Below are 21975 nucleotides of genomic sequence, written 5' to 3'. Positions count from 1 at the left end.
ATCCCTTTAGGATTATGAAGTGGCCTTCCTTATCTCTTGTTATGGCCTTCACTTTGAGGTCTATTTTGTCCGATATAAGTATTGCTACCCCAGCTTTCTTTTCCTTTCCATTTGCCTGAAAGACATTTTTCCATCCCTTCACTTTCAGTCTGTGAGAGTCCCTTCTAATAAGGTGGGTCTCTTGTAGACAGCAGATGTATGGGTCTTTTTTTTTTTTTATCCATTCAGCCACTCAATGTCTTTTGGTAGAAGCATTTAGTCCATTTATGTTTAAAGTTATTATTGAAAGGTACTTGTTTGTAGCCATTTCCTTTTTGTGTGTGTGGCTGTTTTCTTTCTGAGCTTTTTATTGCTTCTTTTTACACCAGTCCCTTTAGCATTTCTTGCATTGCTGGCTTGGTGGTGATAAACTTCCTTAGCCTTTTTTTTGTCTGTGAAGCTTCTTATTTCCCCTTCAATTTTGAATGATAACCTGGCTGGATAGAGTATTCTTGGATTCAGTCCTTTGCTTTGCATTACTTTGTAAATTTCCGTCCATTTTTTTCTGGCCTGATGTGTTTCTGTTGAGAAATCATTTGATAATCTAATGGGAGATCCCTTGTATATAACTTTCTGTCTCTCTCTTGCATCCTGTAAGATTCTCTCTTTGTCCTGCACATTTGCCATCGTAATTATGATGTGTCTTGGTGTTGGTCTTTCCTGTTCACCTTTTTTGAGACTCTCTGTGCTTGTGTGACTTTTTTCTTCGCAACCTCAGGGAAGTTTTCTGATATTATTTCTTAGAATAGGTTTTCTAATCCTTGTTCCTCTTTCTTTTGTTCTGGCACCCCTATTATTCGTATGTTTTTTCATTTCATCTTGTCCCAAAGCTCCCTTAGACTCTCCTCCTGTCTTTTAATTTTTTTCTCCAATTGAAGTACAGTTTGGGTGTATTTTGCTTCCTTGTCTTCTAATTCACTAATTTGGTCTCTACTTCTCCTAGTCTACTGTTGATACTTTCAATGGTGTTTTTTATTGCAGCTATATCGCTCTTCATTACTTCTTGGGTCTTAGTTAAGTTGTTGATTTTTTCATCTGTTTCTTTTAACTTCTTGCATATGTTATTGATTTTTTCCTCCATCCGGTTTATGCACTCTAGGACCCTTATTCTGAATACGTTTTCTATCATGTTGCATGCCTCTGTATCGCTTAGCTGCTTTTCTGGCGAGTCCTCCTTTTCTTTCCTTTGGTGGTTTCTTTGTCTACCCATGTTTGATCTCACTGACATGTATAGATATTGAGTCGTTCAGTGGCTGTTCCCTGAGTGGCAGTGGCTCCTCGGGCTGTGGTTGCTCCTTGGGCAGTTGTGGTAGCAGCTGCTCCTCCGTTGGTAGCAGGTCCTTTGATGGGTGCTGTTCACTGCTGTGGTGGCTCTTCTGGCTGGTGGAGGGAGGCTTTACACACAGCAACTGTTTCTCAGACAGAGCTTTTGGTGATCAGGAGGCCGCTGTTGCTTGGAACTGCTGCGTTGATTTAAAGGCACAAAATACAACACAACAAGGCACAATGTACCAGGCACTGAACACAAATGTATTTACAGTATTAATAACCCCAAATAAAGGTGGCCACCCGAGTTAAGAGAGTTGGGGGATAAGGAAGAAAGAAGAGAAAAAGATAGAAGAGAAAACAGAAAAAAAAAGTAAGAGAGAAAAGAGAATGAAGTAGAAGAGGGGCGGAGACTATTCATATGAGGAGAAAGCTCTGATAGAACCACCACTAATCCCAACATATTCCAGCAACAGATCCCTGGAGATAAATACAATCTACAAACAACCAATCATATCAAGCGAGGCAATGGAAAACCGAAGCACAAAAATAACCGGCCGGGGGGGGGGGGGGGGGGGGGGGGGAAGGAGGGGGAAAGGGGAATGGGAAACAGAAAAATAAAAATAAAAAGCAGAACAAGCTCACAAACAATCCTTAAAAAACCCCAATATACTCAACAATCAAGCAAACAACAACAAAACAATAGAGAAAAGTAGAGAAAAAAATTTGGATAGTAAAGAAAGATAAGGGAGAGGTGCATAAGGATTTAGAGCAGGTGATTGAAAAAGGGATATATAAGTAGGGTGAAATTTAGACAGGGGGTAAAAAGAATAGGGAAAATCTAAAGCAGGAATAGGGTAAGAGAAGTAGGACAGCAAAAGGGGAAAAGTGGGGAAGAGGGTTTTAGCACAGAGGCAAAATTGAGGTAGAGGAAAATGATGCTAAAGGAACGATGAAAATAGAATTGAGAACCCTAGTCCCAAAATAAAATAAAGAGAAAATAAAATGACACTTTAAAAAAATGGTAAAATAGTAGCAGTAATAGTACTGGTTAAAAATAAAAATGTGGTAATTAAAAGGGTAAAATCAGGTGATGAAAAAAAATGTTTTCTTAGTTAAAAGTTGAAAAAATACAAAAAAGATAATTAAAAATGTGCTGTAATGAAGGTGCTTCTGATCTTCTACTCTTCTTTTTGGCACGCCAGGTATTCAGGAGAATGTTGAATTTCCCTCTGATACACTGTTCCTCCGTGTTGTAAGCCACGGTCCTGATTTTAAGGCAGGCCGTATTGGTTTCCCAGACAGCCTTTGTCTGTGTTTACAGAAGAGTCAGTTCATGGCTCTGCCTCTGTGTGGCAGTGTGTCGGGATTGACCTCTGAGGCTATAAGTCCTCTCTGACCAGGTGTTCTCTATTGTACCTGAAACTGTTTTGGGAAAGTCCTTCGCCCAGAGCTGGTTCCCCAGTCGTCACTCCCCTCTCTGTTTCCCAGGCTCCCCCAAAACAGCCTTCCCTTACAGGCTCTGCAACAGACCCCAACTGGGTAATCCCCTGCACTGGGTTCAACAATCAAACGCACATATTTTAGAAGAAGTGTAAAAACAAGAGCCTGGGAAGTTGTGCGAACTCGCAGGGCTCCACCTTCCAGATCTGCGAGGAGTCTCAGCGGGTGCTCTGGCCCCTGGCACCAAGTAGCCAGCAAACTGGCAAAATCTGAGGCTTCCCGTTTGCGTCCAGTCCACTGTGGGCTTATTTATAGCATTCCCTTCTGCCAGCAGCCCTGGGGGGCGCCCTTCCACACTTGTGGGTCACGCTGGCTCCAAAGGCAGCGGACTTTGTGGGGCGCAGAGTTCTCCCCTGCGTGCGTTCCACTCTCCAACCTAAATTGCAAACCGCACCTTTGGGGGAAGTCTAACCTTTCTGTGGGGAGAAGCAGGGCTCCTCTGAGTTCATGTAGTCGCGCTGCTTGAGAGCCGTTGCTTCTGGGTTAGTAGCTGGACTCTGGATGCCGGTAACAGCCACTCAAGATGGCGCGGTCTCCATGGCTGAGCGGGCGCACCGGGAGAGGTTTCAGCCTCAGACTCTAACCATTCCCTTTTTCTAGGAGTTCTCTGTCTTTCCTGGCTGCAGACTGTCTCAGCTGAATCTCCTCTGCTTATTCGGGCTGTATATTACCCTTTTCAGCTGCTCGTCCTTATCTGCTCTGGGACAAGGCACCGACACGTCCGTCTAAACCTCTGCCATTTTTTTCTCTAATATATATATATTTTAATTTTTAACATGAGACACAAAAAAGATTCTCTTCGTGTACGCTGTTTTACAGTTACAAGCTGAGGTAGTCACGGCCTCCACCACCTGGGACGGAAGAAGGGGAGGCTGCAAAATCGCTTCGTCCGAGCTCAGAGGGATGCCTGCTCTGGGGCTTCCCTGGATGTTCCCTGTGCCTATGGCCCAAAAGCAGGCTGAGCCCTTGAGGAAACCATCTGCCCCAAGCCTTCCGTCTTTTCAGGGCTAAAGTCTCACTCTTCCTATCGACCAAGTGTAGCAGTCGCTAAAAATATAAAGGGTGACCCCAGAACCAAACCTCCTCTGTGCCATGAACGTGAGGCCTGGCTGCCCAGAGGGTGGGCATGACTTTAACAGCCAAGATGAGGGCAAGGGAATAAACTATGTGCAACTACAACATCTGAAGTAATATTTACATTTGAAAACCTGGGCCAGGAAGCTTGGAACGGCATCACGGCTGGGCAACCTGCCCTTTTCCTTCACTTGCCTGAAGTCGCACTCCTCTACCTCCAGCTCCTCTCCTGCCCCTTGCATCCTGAGGCGAACACCAGGCTTCAGCACTGGTCTCCCCGGACATAGTGCCACCTGCTCTGAGCCACGCCCCTGCCTCTCCATACGTGAGACCACCCCACTCTGAGCAATGCCTCTGCCTCTCCATACACAAACATGGTGCCACCTGTGCTTAGCCACGCCTCCTGCCTTTCCATACAGAAAATGGTGTCTCCCACCTTGAGCTTAAGCCTCCAGGTGAAGAGCTGCTTCCCGCTTGCTGATGTGGGGCAGACAGCCCCAGCCTCTGGGTCTCCTGGGGCCTGGCTGCTTCACTCCCTGGGGACCAGGTCACATGCCCAGGCGGCAATGCTCCCAGCCCCTGGCCTGGCTTCTCCCATTACTGGCTGGGGCAGGCAAAGGCAGCCTGGTTCTCCAATCACGGCCCTGCCACCTGGCTCTTGGCTGTCACCTGGTTACCAATCACCTTCAGCGGCAGGCAGCTTCTTCCATCCTTCCTCTTTCATCTCCCAGCATTGCAACCTATGTATGCAAATTAACCGCCATCTTTGTTGGTGGTTAATTTGCATATCACCCTGATTAGCCAATGGGAAGTGTAGTGAAGGTATGGTCAATTACCATGTTTGTATATTATTAGTGTAGATGCTGTTCTTGCTAAATGTTTAAATATACCAGTCCAGCTATAAACAGGATGATCTTGACAAGAACTCAGCAGTATAACTGTAGCCAACTGCAAAGAATAAACCAACATGTAATTGATCAAATAGTGTAAGCTATGGCCAAGACTCCATTTGAGGCATTAGATCTTTTTATATGAATCCCATGTTTCCTTAATTTGCTACAAATAAATAAAACTGTCTTGGGACAACCATGTCTCCTTCTTGAATACAACACCCCAAGTGGAGAACCTTTGGGTTGGGTAACAATGTGATCCACCTAGATCAGCCTCCTGGGCAAAGAGCTAGGGTAAAGAAGGGCAGAGGATGGATCTGCAGAGGCAAAGGAAAAACATTTGGCAGAGAAGAGATTTTCAAGTTCATGTTTTAATAGATATTCCAAGTTAGGTACCTTAAAAAGAAAAGCAAGAGGGAAACAGTAAGAAAATTTCATAACTCCCAGATGTCCATGTGTTACTGGACAAGGACCAGCCCAAAGTGGATCTTCTCAGTCTGACCTGTAGTGGGTGGGGTCTTTCTTAAAAAAATTAATCTTTATTGTTGAGAAGATTACATATGTCCTCTTTTCTACCCTATAGTGTGTGGGTTCTTGATTTGATGCAGGAAAGATTTCAAAACACAAGTCCAGGCGATTTTGCGAGTATGTTTATTAAATCTGGGAACAGTGAAATAAAGGAAGGGATTAAGGTAGAAGAAGCCACAGCAGAGCGCCTAGGTGGGGCTGCTTTTGCTCCAGAAATGTTATAAGAGAGAAATGAGCCATGGCAGGGCTGCTTCAGCTCTCTAGGAAGTCAAGTACAAGGGAGCCTCAGAGATAGGATCATGGGCTGAGCCTGGGTCCAGCTGTCACAGCCACTGCTCTGCTGGCTGCAGTCTATCCTGGGGACCCTTAGCATTTAGGAAGAAATAAAAAGTTCATGTGTGGAAAAGGGTATGGGCCTGCTCTAAAGCAATGAGTTTTTGTCCTGAGGGCTTTCTATCCCTTGTTTTTTTTTTTCAGCTTTCCAGGTGCATTTTTAATATGCTGATGCATTAAAATGAGTGTATGGGTGAGTTTTGAATTATTCTTTGATTTGTTTTACTTTTATCTTAGGTCTGTCTGGCTTTAATGGGTTTCTGTTATTTGTTCCCTGACTTCTTCTACCCTTGGGTTTAGCTGGCACAAATGGCCTTAATTGGGTCTTTGTGCTCTACTTCCCAGACCAGGGTGATGTGAGCTATGTATCTTCTGGTTAGAGAGAAGAATATAAACCATTTTTTCTCAAGTGTCCTTAGTTGGTGAAGATAAAGTTTTGTGATTCACAAGGTGGCTGCAAGACACCCAAATAGACTGACCTTGTTTAATTTTCTTGTCTCAGTTTCCCCACTTGCCCAGGAAATTTCCTAGCTTCTTATTATCCTGCCTCATGTGGACAACAGAACCATCTTGCTGGAGAAGCCTGCTGCTTCACTAAAAAGGAACTCAGAGAAGTGGACGAAAATAATGTGCATCACCAGTGGTGCTAACACTGATATATGAAGGATTTCTCATTTGAATTGTCCTAAATTGAGCCTGTGAAATCTCCATAATATATTATTTTATGATTATGCCATTTTCTAGCTTCTTCAGCTTGTTCGCATTGTGGGGATTGGTGGGGAATGATGGGAGTATGCTTCTGGTTAGCTGTCACTGCATAACAAACCATCCTGAAACCTATTGGTTTAAAGCAACAACAATCGTTTATTTTTCTCTTGAAACCTGGGCATTGGAGGTGGCCCATCTTTGCTCTTTGCAGCTTCATCTGAGATGGCTCAGTTGGCAGCTGGAGAATTTGCTTCCATGTTGCCTCACTTGCATGGCTGGCAAGTTGTTTCTGTTAGCAGATGAAAGATCAGCCAGAGGAGTAAGCCAGTGATTTCATGTCCTCTTCATGTGGACTCGATGGACAACTTGGGCTTCCTCACCACATGGTGGGCAAGGGCCAAGGGCACGTACTGCAAAGAGCAAGGAGGCATCCCCCCTATCTAACTTTAGAAGTCACAGCCATCCACTATTTGCCAAATCAGTCAGAAAGTCCATGGAATTGCAAGGCTGTGGCACAGACCCATATAACTCAACAAAAGGAAAAGCAAGCTGAGATTATAAGAAGAATAGGTGGGATAGGAGATACTGTTATAACCATTTTTTGAAAATACAATCTACCATAGTAACAAATAAATGCAAATTAAAAATCGCCGAGGCCGGTTTGGCTCAGTGGATGAAGCGTCGGCCTGCGGACTGAGGGGTCCCGGGTTCGATTCCGGTCAAGGGCGTGTGCCTGGGTTGCGGGCACATCTCCGGTGGGAGATGTGCAGGAGGCGGCTGGTCGATGTTTCTCTCTCATCGATGTTTCTGGCTCTCTGTCTCTCTCCCTTCCTCTCTATTGAAAGATCAATAAAATATATTTAAAAAAATAAAAAAATAAAAATAAAATTTACACTATTTGAAAATGCTATGCCATAGATTTGAAAGCATATTCCAAATCCCTTGTACAATACCTGCAAATACATTCCTTTCAGCTTGTTCCCCTATATTTTTAATTTGTTCTTCATACTTCATCTTTAGCTCTTTTATTTTTTCCTCTTTTTCTTCCTGTGATATTTTTCCCTGATCCCGTTGCTCTTCTGTTAGTTTAATTTCCATCGCCAATTGCTCAGCATAGATTTTCTTCAGCTTTTCAACTGTGTCCTTGTATATGGCATCAGAAAAGTGAGCCCCTCCGTTCTTCTGCACCATTTCCTCTATCAGCTCCACCAGCTCCTGCAGCTGAGCGTCCTTCTCAGCCTCATCTGCACTTTGCTTGTTATTGAAGGCACAGCAGCGGTTCCCACACTCCTTGATGATACTTTGCAGTTTTACGTCTGATGATGCTACAAACTCAAGCAATGTCTGATCACCCAAATCATCTTTGCGAGTGAATAAGACGATCATGTGATTCATGGCTGCCTTTCCAAAGAAGGCCTTGATCAATGCAACTGTTTTCTGAACCTCCTCCCGGTAGCGGCCCAGCTGTAGTACCAGGATGATGGCATGAGGCCCGGGGTAGGATAAGCGGAGACACCTGTTGATTTCCTCACGGGTGGTCTGAGGTCTTTCCTTGGTGTCAAACATTCCTGGGGTGTCCACGACAAGAAGTTTCCTCCCATTCCAATCTCGCTCTGCTTTCTGACATTTCTTGGTAACAGCATGGGCACAAATTTTAGAAACAAATTCTCTTCTTCCAAGGATGGTGTTTGCTGTTGCACTTTTTCCACTTCCAGTTTTCCCCACCAGAACAATCCTCAGAGTGTTGTCCTGAAGGCCAGCCATCTTCTCAAGAGGCTCTGAGATGCAGGTACCAACAACACCTTAAGGAAGGGAATGAGAAGGGAAAGGGTACTTAGGTAAGTGGGGACCCAAATGTCTTTTCTTCATTCTTGTCCTTGCAATTTTTAATGGTCTATTATTCATATGGAAGAAATAATAAAGCCAAGTTTTCCCACAAAGGAGTACAGGGTGCAGGTGCTTTCACAGGAGAACTCACTTAAACCTCTACAAAAATGTTCATCTCAATGTTATGTGAGCTATTCCTGATAATACAAAAAGAGGAAAACCTTTCCATTCTTTCTATGAATCAAGTGTGATATTGATCCTACAGGCTAACAGATATTTGACCAATAAATAAATTTACAGACATGACTCATTTGGAAATATCCATACCAAAATTAGTTATTACAACAAATCTTTTTAGTAGACTAGAAGCCTGGTGCATGAAATTCATGCAGGGTAGGGACCATAGGCCTAGCCTCCTTGCCTCTCCACTTCGTTCCCTTGGTTCCTCATTGCCCTGTAGCTGCTGATGGTTGCCCGCCATGTTCTGTGCCTCTCCCTGTTGGTCAGCACACATCATAGCAAGCAATGGAACTTCTGCTCTCCCAGTGGAACTCCAGACTGGACAATTAGCATATTAGCCATATATATATATAGAGGCCTGGTGCACAAAAATTTGTGCACTGGGGGGGGAGGGGTCCCTCAGCCCGGCCTATACCCTCCCACAGTCTGGGACCCCTCAGGGGATGACCAGCTGCTCTCTTAGGCCCATTCCCTGGGGGATTGGGCCTAAGATGGCAATCAGACATTCCTCTGGCAGCCCGGCAGCCCTCGGAGATGTCCACTTGCCAGTGGGGAGCAGGCCTAAACTGTAGTAGGACATCCTTAGCGCTGCTGAGGAGGCAGGAGAGGCTCCCAACACCACCGCTGCTGTGCTGGCAGCCATCAGCCTGGCTTGTGGCTGAGCAAAGCTCCTCCCATGTGAGAGCGCCCTGACCACCAGAATGCAGCTCCTGCATTGAGCGTCTGCCCACTGCTGGTCAGTGTGTGTCATAGTGACCTGTCATTCCCAGTCCTTCTGCTGTTAGGGTCAGTTTGCATATTACCGTTTTACTATATAGGATAGAGGCCTGGTGCATGAGTGGGGGCCAGCTGGTTTGCCCTGAATAATGTCCCGGATCAGGGTGGGGGTCCTACTTGGGTGCCTGGCCGGCTTGGATGAGGGGATGATGGCTGTTTGCAGCTGGTCACACACCCTTCAGGGTAGGGGTCCCCACTGGGGTGCCTGGCCAATCTGGGTGAGGGGCTGAGGGCCGTTTTCAGGCTGGCAGGTGACTGAAGCTCCCAACCTCTCCTTTTTTTCCTTTTTTTATTCTGGGATTAATTTACCTTCTATGGCTGTCACTGGAACTGAGAGCCGGCTTTAGCTCTGAGGCTTGGCTCCAGCTCTGAGAACTTGGCTCCTGAAAACAGGTATCTGGGTTTGTTTGGCTTCTATAATTGAAACCCTGTTACAGCTCCAACTCTGAGGCCCGGCTGGCTGAAAGGAGGTTTCTGGGTTTGTTTAGCTTCTATAATTGCAACATTGCTTCTTAGGGTGCGGCTCAGAGGCCGGCAGCGGCAGACAAGGAATCTTGGCTTTCTCCATCACTGGAGCAAGCAAGCCTCCTGTTCGCTTCAGCTGCCTGGCTGCCGGCTGCCATCTTAATTGGCAGTTTATTTGCATATCTCACTGATTAGCCAATGGGAAGGATAGTGAAGTTATGGTTAATTACCATGTTTGTCTATTATTAGATAGGACTAGGGGCCTGGAGCATGAAATTCGTGCACGTGGTTGGGGGTGGGTCCGTCAGTCTGACCTGCACCCTCTTCAATATGGGACCCCTCAGGGGATTTCCTACTGATGGCTTAGGCCTGCTTTCTGTGGTTTGCTGCTCTCTGTGGAGCTGCCTGCTTGATGCCACCACAGGCTCTGGTGTCTGCGCTCTGTGGGGGCTTGCTTGCCCTTTGCTGTTGGGGCCAGGGGCAAGCAGGACCCTGCTGTCTGCTCTCTGCCACAGGGGAAAGCAGGGCCCTGGTTTCTGCTCTCTGTGGGGGCCCTGTGGGGGACTGCTTGCCCCATGCTGCTGCCCTGGGACACTCAGTGCCTGTTTATGCAAATTAACCCACCGTCTTTGTCAGGTTAACTTGCCTACTCACTCCTGATTGGCTGGTGGGTGTCGCAAAATGATGATCAATTTGCATATTTATCTTTTATTAGTGTAGATAGATGAAGTAGAAAATTACATAGTGCACTCAAGTCATTTGATGAAACTCAAAACTGACCCATGTTTAAAGCATTTTATCCATTGGAATTAATAGATAATTATCTAATTATCAACATTACCTTATGTATATTAATAAAAGGGTAATAGGCTAATTAGTGTGGACATCCATCTGGACACAGCCACAGAGGCTGTGAGGGCATAGGGTTGGGGCCACACAGAAGAGGTGGGCGGGTCTTGTGCCACACAGGAGGGGCAGACTGGTCCGGCACTCATGTGGGAGGGGTGGGTTGGGACAGGCTGGCGCTTGTGTGGGAAGGGCTGGCTGGGCCGGCACCACCAGTCCAGTGCTGTGGCCCCTTATGCAGAGGTGTCAAGAAGGTGGCACCACGCACCTTCCACAAAGGTGGTGCAAGAAAGGCCACAGTGTGATCCAGTCCCAGTGCTGCCCCTTCCACAGAGGCAGCCACAGAGGCAGTCATGCAGGGCCAGTCCAGTCACCACACTTCCACAGAGGCTTGATGGGGTGCAACCTGCTGTGCCTCAACCTCTCACAGCCCCTCCCCTAGCCAGCTTGGCCCCAGATCAGCCCCAACCCACCATTGGGCGGGGGGCGGAGCCAGCACTAAGAAGCAAGGGCTGAAGGCTGGCAGCTGTGGCAGCCAGCAGTAGCAGCTGCAGTGGGGTGAGAGGGAAGCACCTTCCCTTGATCAGCCCAGTCGCCTCTACAGAGGAGGACATACCCTGATGGTTCCTGGACTGTGAGAGAAGGCAGGCTGGGTTGAGGAACCTCCTCTCCCCGTCCAGTATACGTATTTTGTGCACTGGGCCTCCAGTAAATTTAAATTTTTTTATCATCACTTTTTTCGTGTAGTTGAGAAATAGTTGATTGCAAAATTAAAATAATGGTTTATAAAGTTTTTAGGTGACGATAAAGTAGATACCTCTCTATCATTATTCTATATAATAAAAGCCTAGTATGCAAATTGCCCCCTCAACCAGGAGTTCGACCAGGGCGTGGGGCTGGCTGTTCAACAACCCTCGGCCCCTCCCCACAGTTGGCCTCACCCCAGCCGGTGGCGGAAGCAGGCAGCCAGGAGAAGGGAGGCCCCAGCTGGAAGCCAGCAGCCACTAGGGACCCTACCCATGCATGAATTTCATGCACTGGGCCTCTAGTTTTATATAACTGTAAAGCTAAAATTTTTCTCATCACCTATTTTTTTTCATGCAGGTGAAAAATAGTGGATTATAAAGTTGAATGGTAGATTATAAGATTATTTTGGATGAAGAAAAAAGAAAGTTACTCAGCACCATCAAGAAAAAGAAGGAGGAAGGACTAGCTCTACCAAGAGTTGAGCATTATAGTTTTTATGATTACAGAAGTGTGATGTTGTACAAATAGAAAGAACAGTGAACCACAAAAAAAGGAAATTCATAAAGAGAACAAATTAATCATACCTTATTCATTTATATTCAATTCAATTACACTATGTTACAGTTAGATTCAATATAGCAGCATACCACATGAAAGGGGGCAAAGATGTTGTAATAAAGCAACTTTGGGGTAACTGTATAACCCTACAGAAAAAAGATAAAATTGCATCCATTGCCTCATGCCATTCAAATTGCAAAAAGATTAGAAGTTTAGCCAAAACCGGTTTGGCTCAGTGGATAGAGCGTTGGCCTGCGGACTGAAAGGTCCCGGGTTCGATTCTGGTCAAGGGCATGTACGTTGGTTGCGGGCACACCCCCAGTAGGAGATGTGCAGGAGGCAGCTGGTCGATGTGTCTCTCTCATCGATGTTTCTAACTCTCTATCCCTCTCTCTTCCTCTCTGTAAAAAATCAATAAAATATTTAAAAAAAAAAGATTAGAAGTTTAAGTGTAAAAAAATGCATATAAGGAAAAGAGAAAACATGGATAAATTATTTGTAACCTGCCGGTAAGAAAATTATTTCTAAGATTTGAAATAGAGTAAGGAAAAGGATTGATAAGTGTGATTACATAAAAGTATCATAGATAATGTGGGACAAAAGACCCTTAGAAAAATTAAATCATAAATGTCAAATTAGGGAAAGTAATATTTTTCAGCTTGCAACAAAGGAGGTAAAGTTCCTGTTATACACAGAAAATTAAAAAGTACAGAAACGAAATACTAGCTACTTGATTGAAAATGGAGCAAGAGATGGGAATAAACAGCCCTAGCTGGTTTGGCTCAGTGGATAGAGTGTTGTCCTGCTGACTGAAGAGTCCCCGGTTCAATTCCAGTCAAGGGCACATGCCTGGGAAGAGGTCTGCCAGGTGAGAGAGAGGTCTCCAGGATATATCATTAAGTGGAAAAAAGAAAGTGAAGAAAATAATGTAGAGTTTGCCTCCCATTTCTCTAATAAGGAGGAATATGCACTACATATATAAAATATAACACATATCTTTTTCATATATATCAAAAGACAATTGCAGGATACTCTGAAAACTAAACCAACAAAAATTTACTTTCATGGGGATGGGAGAAGCAGGGTAGAGGGAACAAGTAAGGAAGCTGGAACCTGGATGTCTTGGTTACACTAAGATTTCATAGATTTGATCTTGAAACCATGTAGGTAGTTTATATAATTATACAAGGAAAATTATTTTTCAAAATATTAAAACAATAGCAAATGGCAAATAAATCTAATTGTATATTGTGAGGTTTATGAGCCACATAAGAAATTGGTCCAAGAAATAATTTCACTTAAAAAAGCAGTAATTTCATTGTCCATCTTTAGTAGTATTAACTTAAAATTTTTAAAAATAACCTGAAAAACTATAAAATTGGTTTCAAAAAATCCTATTCTTGTGTGTGTGTGCAGTTTTGAAGTCCATTGAAAAGGCACAGAGATAATAATGAGCCTAGTTTCAATGACCACCCTTAGTACCTAGAGTGTGGTTTTCAAATGCCATTTCCTACAAAAGTCAGGGTTTTATAAATAAACTACTGATTCTAGGAATAGGCAGAAAATGCTTCAGTTGAGCCTTCACTCTCTTGTCAACAAGAAAGCCAGGATGCTCTCAAAAATCACTGGGATCTCATGGAAAGGACTTAAGAGCCAACCTCAAGAGAATGCAACTGGACATGGATGAGGCAATGTGAGCATCAATAACTCCAATGAATCAAAATATATCAGGTATCTTAAAATACACGAGTTCATAACAAGGCCCTCTGCTTAAATAGTCAGTCGCTCCCTTGGAAGTATGCTAGGAAAGCATCTTCTTATTTTGAACATTGACAAATAAAGGGAAAGAATCAAACATTTATCTTGTCTTCTCATGGAAATGAGAGAATGGTTGGAGGGAACTTTCTTTTTATAGGACTTTTCCACCTAATAAATAAGGAAATAATGATAGAATTTGATGTCATCACTTCTGACCCTTAATGAAATTTAGGCCATCATTAATCTTGGTTAATGTCAAAGAAAGAAAGACAACCAAACATTATGTGCCTTCTGACGGAAGTTTACAGCTGAACCTATGATGTATTCCCACCAAACAGTCAAACAGAGTCACATCAAGCCTCTACTTAAATATTACTTAACACATAACACTGGAACTGGAAGAGCAGGTGAAATGACACCATGGGAATGTTTATCAACACAATGTAAACTGCCCGGTTCTTTTGGGATAAAGACTTCCTCCTTCTTACACAGAGAAATTCTCCAGAAAGAAACAGGGAAGGTGAGAAAGCTATATATTAAATTAAACATAAGAGAAACCAAACAATTGCAATTTATGAATCTTAATTGGATCCAATTTCAAACGATTTTTAAAATTATGAGACAATCAGGGGAATCTGAAGGCAACTGGGAACTTTGTAAAAAATTCTATTTGCTTTTGAAGTCAGATTATGGTCATATTTTTAAATGGTTTCAAATATTTACTGATAAAATGAAACAATGGTATTTGCTTCAAAATAATGTGGGGTGCCTAGGGAGTGGTGAGTATATAGATGAAACAAGATTGGCATCACTTAATAATTGTGGAAGCTTGGTCTAGGTACATGGAAGTTCCTTGTATTGTTCATTTATCTTTGAGTTAAATTTACATTTTTTAACTATAAAAAATTTGATATGTGTGTAATATAATCACTGATGACACTACCAACCACGCTGATAATTTTTTGTTCATTATCTCACCTACTCCCCCATAATAGCCTGAAAAAAGCTCATTTTATTATTTAACTTTTTAAATAAAGATATTGATGTGGCTTGAAAATGCTGAGACACTTGCCCAAGGTCACAGTGCGAACAGGTATTGGGCAGAGCAGGCATCAAATTCAAATCTATCTGACTACCACCTCCCCTCCTAACCACTGCACACAACGGCCTCCTCTCAGTGTCTTCTCAGACCCAGGATTCTAAAATTACATCGAATCCGAGCTAAATCAAGAGAGGGCAGGGAAGAGATCCACACTCTTTCCTGGAGGGTTTCAGATACACTGTTCATGCAGAATAGCCAACCTCTACCCATGACACCCTGTCCTCATTTCACAAGTCACACTACTCAGGTTAGAGCTTCTCTCTGCTAAATGATGGAGAGGATTCAGCAAACTGCAGTCCAGATTTCCTCTGCCCTTAGTGATGTGGGCAACCCCTAGAGTCACCACTCTCTCCGGGATCCTGCTTCTTTTTCAGTAAGAAGAGGGAGTTAGACAGGTCAGTCTCTAAATTGTCTTCAAGCTCTAAAGACCTGCCTTGGGGACACTCATTTCTTACCCAGGGAAAAAGAAAGTTTGTCAGGCAGCCCTCAGTGTCTATCAGCGCAGCAAATGCATGAAGGTGTGCCAGTCAGCACAAATGTGTCCTGTTCAATATGAGACATGTAACATCTACACTAATAAAGCTCCTAACTCCCTTCCCCCTCTTAGAGCATGCCCCCTGACAACATGCCCCTCTGCCTCCACTGTGCTTCTGGCACAGAACCTGGTCTTCCTGGGACCAGAACCCACACCATGTACACTCCATGGACCTACTGCCCAAACAACTCTAATCCTTCGGCTGCTTCTCAGCCAGACTCACCTTCTTTTCAACCGGTTGTTGAGTTCTCAAATTTTCTCCGAAGACACTCTTCCAGCTGGTACTTTTGTTTTAACTGTGAAGAAAAAGTGTTTACACCCTCTTAAACCATTGAGCCAGGAAGCATAGATTGGGTGGAGCCAGTGGAGGAACCGTTTGCCTTTAAAGAGACAGTAATATTTCCCCTAATTTGGTGGGTACTTCAGTTTTGCCAACTTGAAAACATTTCCTCCATGTGCTTGCTCTTGTACCAAAATTACCAAAGCTAAGGTATGTTTGGTGTTTTGGGTTATGGCAGTGGATCCAAAGGCCCTTAATAAGTGATATAAATCTTGCCAGGCACAGTGTCTATCACCTTCCCTGGTGCAGTGAGAGTCTGCGGGGTCATTCTGGAAGAAGATATTTGGACGTGGGACTTGATGTACCATTAGATCTCACTAGTGATGGTGCAATATGGGTTTTGAGTCTACTCTTTTAGGAGCATCTCAAGTTACCCATTCAGAAATTAACAAAACTCAGGTACAAAGCCAAAGGGGTATAAACCATTGAGAGCCAAGAGGAAATGAGGAAGGAGAGGCCTGGGAAAAGTCTCCCAATGATCACAATCTCTCTGTTTTTGTTTCGTTGTTTGTTTGTTTGTTTTTTCATATGCTTCTTACATGATTGAAAGTCTGCATTGCATTACATGTAAAGATGCATCCTTGGAGTAGATGCAACCTTCCCTCCCAGCCTTCCTACCTTCTTCTCTCCAGGCCCAAACAGAGGCAGCTAATCCTAGATTTACCAGTGGATGGATCCAAAAGGATCTATAAATTGTTTCCAGGTCAGAGGCAGGCTGTTGAATCTCTCATGGTTGACAAGATGTTCTAGTTGTCTGTTGCATCACCACAAATAGATTAAATTTTGATTATAAATTTTGCTTCATTGGATTAAAAAAGTGGGTTAGTCAATGCTTAAGCTTGAGGATAGGTGCTAAGTGGACCAGATGTGCCACCAAGTAGAGGACAATAGAGTTGCTACCCATGGAGGGGAGCAGATAGATTTGGAAATGTTGGTGTAAATGGCCATATTATTGGACCAATTATTGGTATGAATGACTTTGCTCACCTGAAGGATCCCAGGTAACAGTTTTCCTGTTTCCAATAAAGACACAGATCAGGACCAGCTACACAATTCATAATGTCTGGCACAAAAGGAAAATACCAAGCCCGTTGTTTAAAAATCATGAAAAAATTGAAGATGACATTACAGAGTTTTATACCCTCTAAGCACAGATCTTTGAGCAAACTAACAAGTCACACATTCATGAAGATCACCTTGACAGGCTCTCTCTCTCTCTCTCTCTCTCTCTCTCTCTCTCTATATATATATATATATATATATATATATATATATATATATCCAGAGCAGAATCAGAACTGCATCTCCGGATCAAAAACCTCCACCACTGTCCCAGTTTTACTTCATTCTCCATATTCCCTGAATGAAACTTCTCCAGTCAGAAGCTGCCTTTTATGTTTTCTGGGACAACTAATTTTCTTCTCCAGGAACATTCATAGGTTTCCAAAAGGAAAGAGGAACATAGAATCCATATATGCTACAGAAAATAGTATGCTGGTCTTGAATGCTAATAGCCCTGAGGTCATTGGCCATGGAGGAGCATCTGGAACACAGCTCCCAGCCCTGAAACCTCACTTAGGACTGACCTCTCTCTAGGAGACATTTGATAGAACAGATTTTGCCTCATGTCTATCCTGTGCTGTTCACTTGGTCATGCTTCTCATCCTTAGGAGCTCCTTTCCACATCCACCTCTGATGTGAACCACCTGTCTCTCTACTGTTGGTCCCCACCTGCAACTCCATGAAGGTGCTCTTCCCCTTACCAGAATGCTGCTCCTTCCACATAGTCAGAAGGAAAGAGATGAATGTAGAGAAAGACATGGATTTCTTTTTACATTTTCCTATTATTCTTTTTCCCCCTTTATGCTTTACATCATAGACATACATGTCAATGTGGAAATATATTGATTTTTTTTAAAGATTGGGGTTATAAAACTACATTTCTTTAACTTCTATCAAAGTCTGCATTGTGTACTTGCAGGATTTTTCTGCTCCTACATTCTAGATAAATCCAAAATTCAGAATTATTACAATTTTGCAAAAATAATTACAGGAGCCCTCCCCGGTTTGGCTCACTGGATAGAGCGTCGGCCTGGGGACTGAAGAGCCCCGGGTTTGATTCCGGTCAAAGGCATGTACCTTGGTTGCAGGCACATCCCCAGTAGGGGGTGTGCAGGAGGCAGCTGATCGATGCTTCTCTCTCATCGATGTTTCTAACTCTCTAACCCTCTCCCTTCCTCTCTGTAAAAAAATCAATAAAATATATTTTAAAAAAATAATTACAGGAGGAGAAAAGAATGGCTTCTTGAACTGTCTTGACACTTTAATAATGCACAATTAACTTCGGTATATCAGTTGCCTATTGATGCCATAACAAATTACACAAAATTTAGTTTCCTGAGAGAATGCAAATTAATTTTCTTAGAGTTCTGGAGGTCAGGAGCCTGAAATTAGTCTTATGGAGATAAAATGAAGGTATCCTCAGGGATGAAGGTATCTCCAGGAGGGAATCCATCACTTCCTTCTTCCAGCTTCTAGAAACTTCCAGAATCCCTTGTTTTGTGATCACATCACTCCAGTCTCTTCTGCCATCATCACATTGACTTCTTCCTCCTTTGATCTTGCCTCCCTCTTCTGAGGTCCTTTGTGATTACATGTAGGACTCACTCAGATAATCCAAGATAATCTCCCCATCTCAAAATCATTAACTTCATCACTTCTGCCATAAGGTAACATTTATATGTTCTGGGGATCAGGAATGCTTATCTTGGGGATGGGGGGCTGGTGTAATTTTCAGCCTACCACATGTGGATAGGATAACCTCTCTGTAACTCCCTTTACTGATCTTTAAAAAGAAGTATTGACTTCATTGGGTCAGTGTTTATACCAGGAAGTGGGGTTCTGCTGTAAAAGAAATGCTTAAAATATGGATGTCGTTGTGGAATTGGGTAATGCATACACGCTGGGAGCATTCTGGGGCGCCTGATAGAAAATGCCTAGATATCCTTGAAGAGTTTGTTGTTAGGAATTTGAATATTAAAGGTGAGATCTCAGTTCAAAGTGAGGACCGTGATATTGGACACTGGAAGAAATCTTATACTTGATACAACATGGGAGAGAAGTTGCTGGGTTATGTTCTACTACTGGGTGGAAAGAAGAGCTTGAAAGCAATACAGTTGCATTTCCAAAGACAGTTTGGGGGGTATAACCTGGTTTCTCCTTGTAAAATGCAACAGTCAAGAAATGAGAGCAATGCATCTACAAGCCAAGGACCTCCACGGGTTGCCAGCAGCCACAACGAGTTGGGAACCAGCAAGGATCCTTCCCATGGTCAATTCAGAGAGAGTGTGGCTCTGCCAACCTTTTGATACTGGAGTCTAGAACTATGGGACCATAAGTTTCTGTGGCTTTAAGCTACACAGTAAGGGGTACTGTGTTATATCAGCCCTAGGAATCTCACACAACACCTTTCTTCTCCCTCCACCTTTTGTCCTGCTCTCCTCATGTTCCATCCACTCAGCATACCAGAGATTTTCCTTTATGTCTGAGCCTATGTTTACTAGAATAGTCTTTCCCACCGCCACTGCATGTCTGGCCCAGGTGGACCACAGAGGCTGCTGATGACTGAAGTGATGGTTTTTTCAGAAAGGCCTTTAAACTCTGTCTGACTCTGTCAGCAATGCCTCTCTGCCCAAGGCTAGCATACCCTATAATCAGCTCCACCTTATTCTCTTTAGTTTTACAGTTTCTGAACTCAGGCCCTTTACTGAAGAATTTAGTGGTTGTCAACAATATATGCAGCACCAAAACAAACCCCCAAATTCTTTCTTTTTGAGAGAGAAAGTGGAAATGAAGGGCTCCTGGACTCTTAAGGGAGTGGGTAGACTACCAGGCTGGTGGAAGCACAGCAGGTCCACAGACTACTTCTGCCTGAGAGCATGATCCAGGCCCAATGGCAAGAGCTGACCTCACACTCCCAGAGAACAAATTATTCACCCAAAGAATAAATAGTTTTACAAAAACTCACAAAGACAACAGTATTGTGGTTACTAGCAGAAAGGAGGATGAGGCTTTGTAAAGGGTAACTGGAGTCAAATATATGGTGATGGAAAGAGACCAGAATTTTGGTGATGGGAACACCATGTAATATACTGATAATGTAACATAGGATGTCACACTAGAAATACACATAATATTAATAGCCAATGTCACCCCAATAAATTTTAATTTTAAAAATTATAAATAGTCAAGGGGGGAAAATGAGACATATGTAATACTCTTTGTAATACTTTAAGCAATAAAACAAAATTTAAAAAAATAAAATAAAAACAGAGTAGGGCCTCATTGTTTACAAAGTAAAACAAAAAGCACATTTGTGCATTTAAATACACAGGGGCCACCTTCCTCAGCTGGCAGCACACAATGCTAATGTGTCTGACAGTGTGTCCCCTTCTGTTAACACTAGTGACACTGGTTTTGTTCCATGAGCAACAGAGCAGATTGTCACATTAGCACTTCAGCACTAGTGTCTGCCATTAACACATGAAATACAGTCACAAAAGGTATGTGGGTCTGCTTCTGCCAAAAGCAGCATCTATGGTTTTGGACAAAATAATAACCCCTCTGAGGCCTGGGGCCTCTACAGATAAGAAGATAGATAAGTGTGAGATCATCTAAGTCTGATGCCTTCCAAGGAATTACACCATATACCAATATGTGGGCCTTGCCCCATGAGAACAAGTCCTCAGACTCTCCCAGTGGTTTAAATCCTGATCCCTGGCTGCTTACCCACACTTTCTCTCAGATGTAGGTTGGTTGTAGTGATAAACCTGTGACAGCGAACAGGGTTCCCCATGGAAAACCACTTAGAGGGACCAGTCCTGGGACTCTTGGCTTGAGGGTCTGTGTGAAGGAGCAATATCACTGCGGGCCTCTGCTCCCATGCTTTGAGTGCCTGGGGTCATCAGAGTCATGTATAGTTACAGACAGTGTGAGATCCCAGGCCCATCATTATGTGGCACCAACAGCTAGAAGGCAGGAAGCAGGGAAGCAAGTGTGCTTCTCCCACAGTCTCTGCCACTCTCAGCACACTCTGTGCCTCCTTCCTTACTCATCTGAAAAGACTTTTTAATCCTCTTTCTCCAAAACTCATTCGTTTGCCTGGACAACCCTGAATTCTAAGCCCTTCCATGACCCTTGGGGCAGAAGAAGAAGCTGCTTAGAACAGGAACCAGGAAAGAATTCAGAGGCTGCTGGATCCACCTGTTAACGTTCAGTCACTTGCCTCTTTCCTGGGATTTTCAGTTTGGTTTTCACAATTTCTGATGTTATCTGCATTTCTTCCTTTTGGGTTTAGTTTGATGTCTTTAGGTGGTTTATTACTACTGATAAATGCTGTAAGTACATCTTTACCAAGGGACAAATGTGTAATTTTAATGTATATCCAAGTGTATCACAGCACAAATATTTTTTTTTTTTTTTGCTTCTCATAATCCACTCAATTTCTAAGAAATGAGCTACAGGATGTTATTGTAAATGCACTTGTGCACTGGAAATTACACATCCTGCCTCCACCACAGCACTTTCCAGTCCTCGCTTCATCCTTGTTTTGTTTTGTTTAAGTCATCACTTAAAGTTTGGACACAGCACAGTCTAGAAAGGCTAAGTTGCAGGGCCCATGTTCCATGAACTGTACCTGCTGAAGTGTTCAGAGGGCTGAGAAGAGAAGGCTTGGCCAAGAAGAAATATCACCATGGAGATCAGCCTGAAGAGTGTTTAGGATCAATTCGGAACCCTCCCTTTGTGGTGCTGGCCTAAGGATGAAATGGAGGAGTTCTCCTGTGAACCTCCAAACCCTCACCTATTCCTCCTCCAGAGCAGGCACAACACTTAGTACTTTGACTCTGACATGAGAGAAACAAAATAATTTCTACTCTGAATTAAACCAGTGCTCATGGATGTTGCCATCTTTCAAGTTCTAATGATGACATTCTCAAAGCTTAACTTGTGAATAAACACCTAATGCAGCCTCATTGTTTTGGAATATTTATTGAAGAAATATCATTTGGAAATATTACTTAAAATTAGAATTAGGGGGCTCATTTCTGAGCTGTGAAAAACTATAAATGACTATCTGGAAATATAAGGAGACACCAGCATTTCTCCTGTCCTCTGCAATTATAACACATCTGCTTTGATTGGAAAGCCAAGGACTCCAGATGAACATAGCAACTTGGAAGGCTGGTGAGCTGTCATCTAGGCCCCGTTTAGCAATAGCTCATTGAACCCCACTGAACAAACACAAAAAGGGAAAACTAAACTATACAAAATCCATGTACTCAGCAGGAAGGAAGATGAGGGGAGCTAGCAGAGTAACCACCATTTAATCTAAAACTACTGACTGGGTTTCCATATTCAGACAGGATTGTGAGGGGCCCTG

The 21975-nt window shown here is 43.4% G+C and overlaps 1 protein-coding gene across 1 annotated transcript; it reads right to left on the bottom strand.

The window, feature by feature from the left end:
* Positions 1 to 5174: 5174 nt before the first annotated feature.
* On the bottom strand, positions 5175 to 15505 carry LOC139016095 (GTPase IMAP family member 7-like). The gene is made up of 2 exons (XM_070423710.1): positions 15420 to 15505; positions 5175 to 8143 (listed from the first exon to the last, which is right to left on the bottom strand). The coding sequence occupies exon 2, from the start codon at positions 8103 to 8105 to the stop codon at positions 7236 to 7238; it is 870 nt and encodes a 289-aa protein (XP_070279811.1). The 5' UTR covers positions 8106 to 8143; positions 15420 to 15505; the 3' UTR covers positions 5175 to 7235.
* Between the last annotated feature and the right edge of the window lie 6470 nt (positions 15506 to 21975).

Source organism: Myotis yumanensis, unplaced genomic scaffold (assembly GCF_028538775.1).
Source record: "Myotis yumanensis isolate MYYU_CA2020_CCGP unplaced genomic scaffold, mMyoYum1.0.hap1 SCAF_9, whole genome shotgun sequence".
NCBI classification, from domain to species: domain Eukaryota; kingdom Metazoa; phylum Chordata; class Mammalia; order Chiroptera; family Vespertilionidae; genus Myotis; species Myotis yumanensis.
Note: the sequence above shows the minus strand (reverse complement) of the source record. Positions and strands in the feature narration are given on the sequence as shown.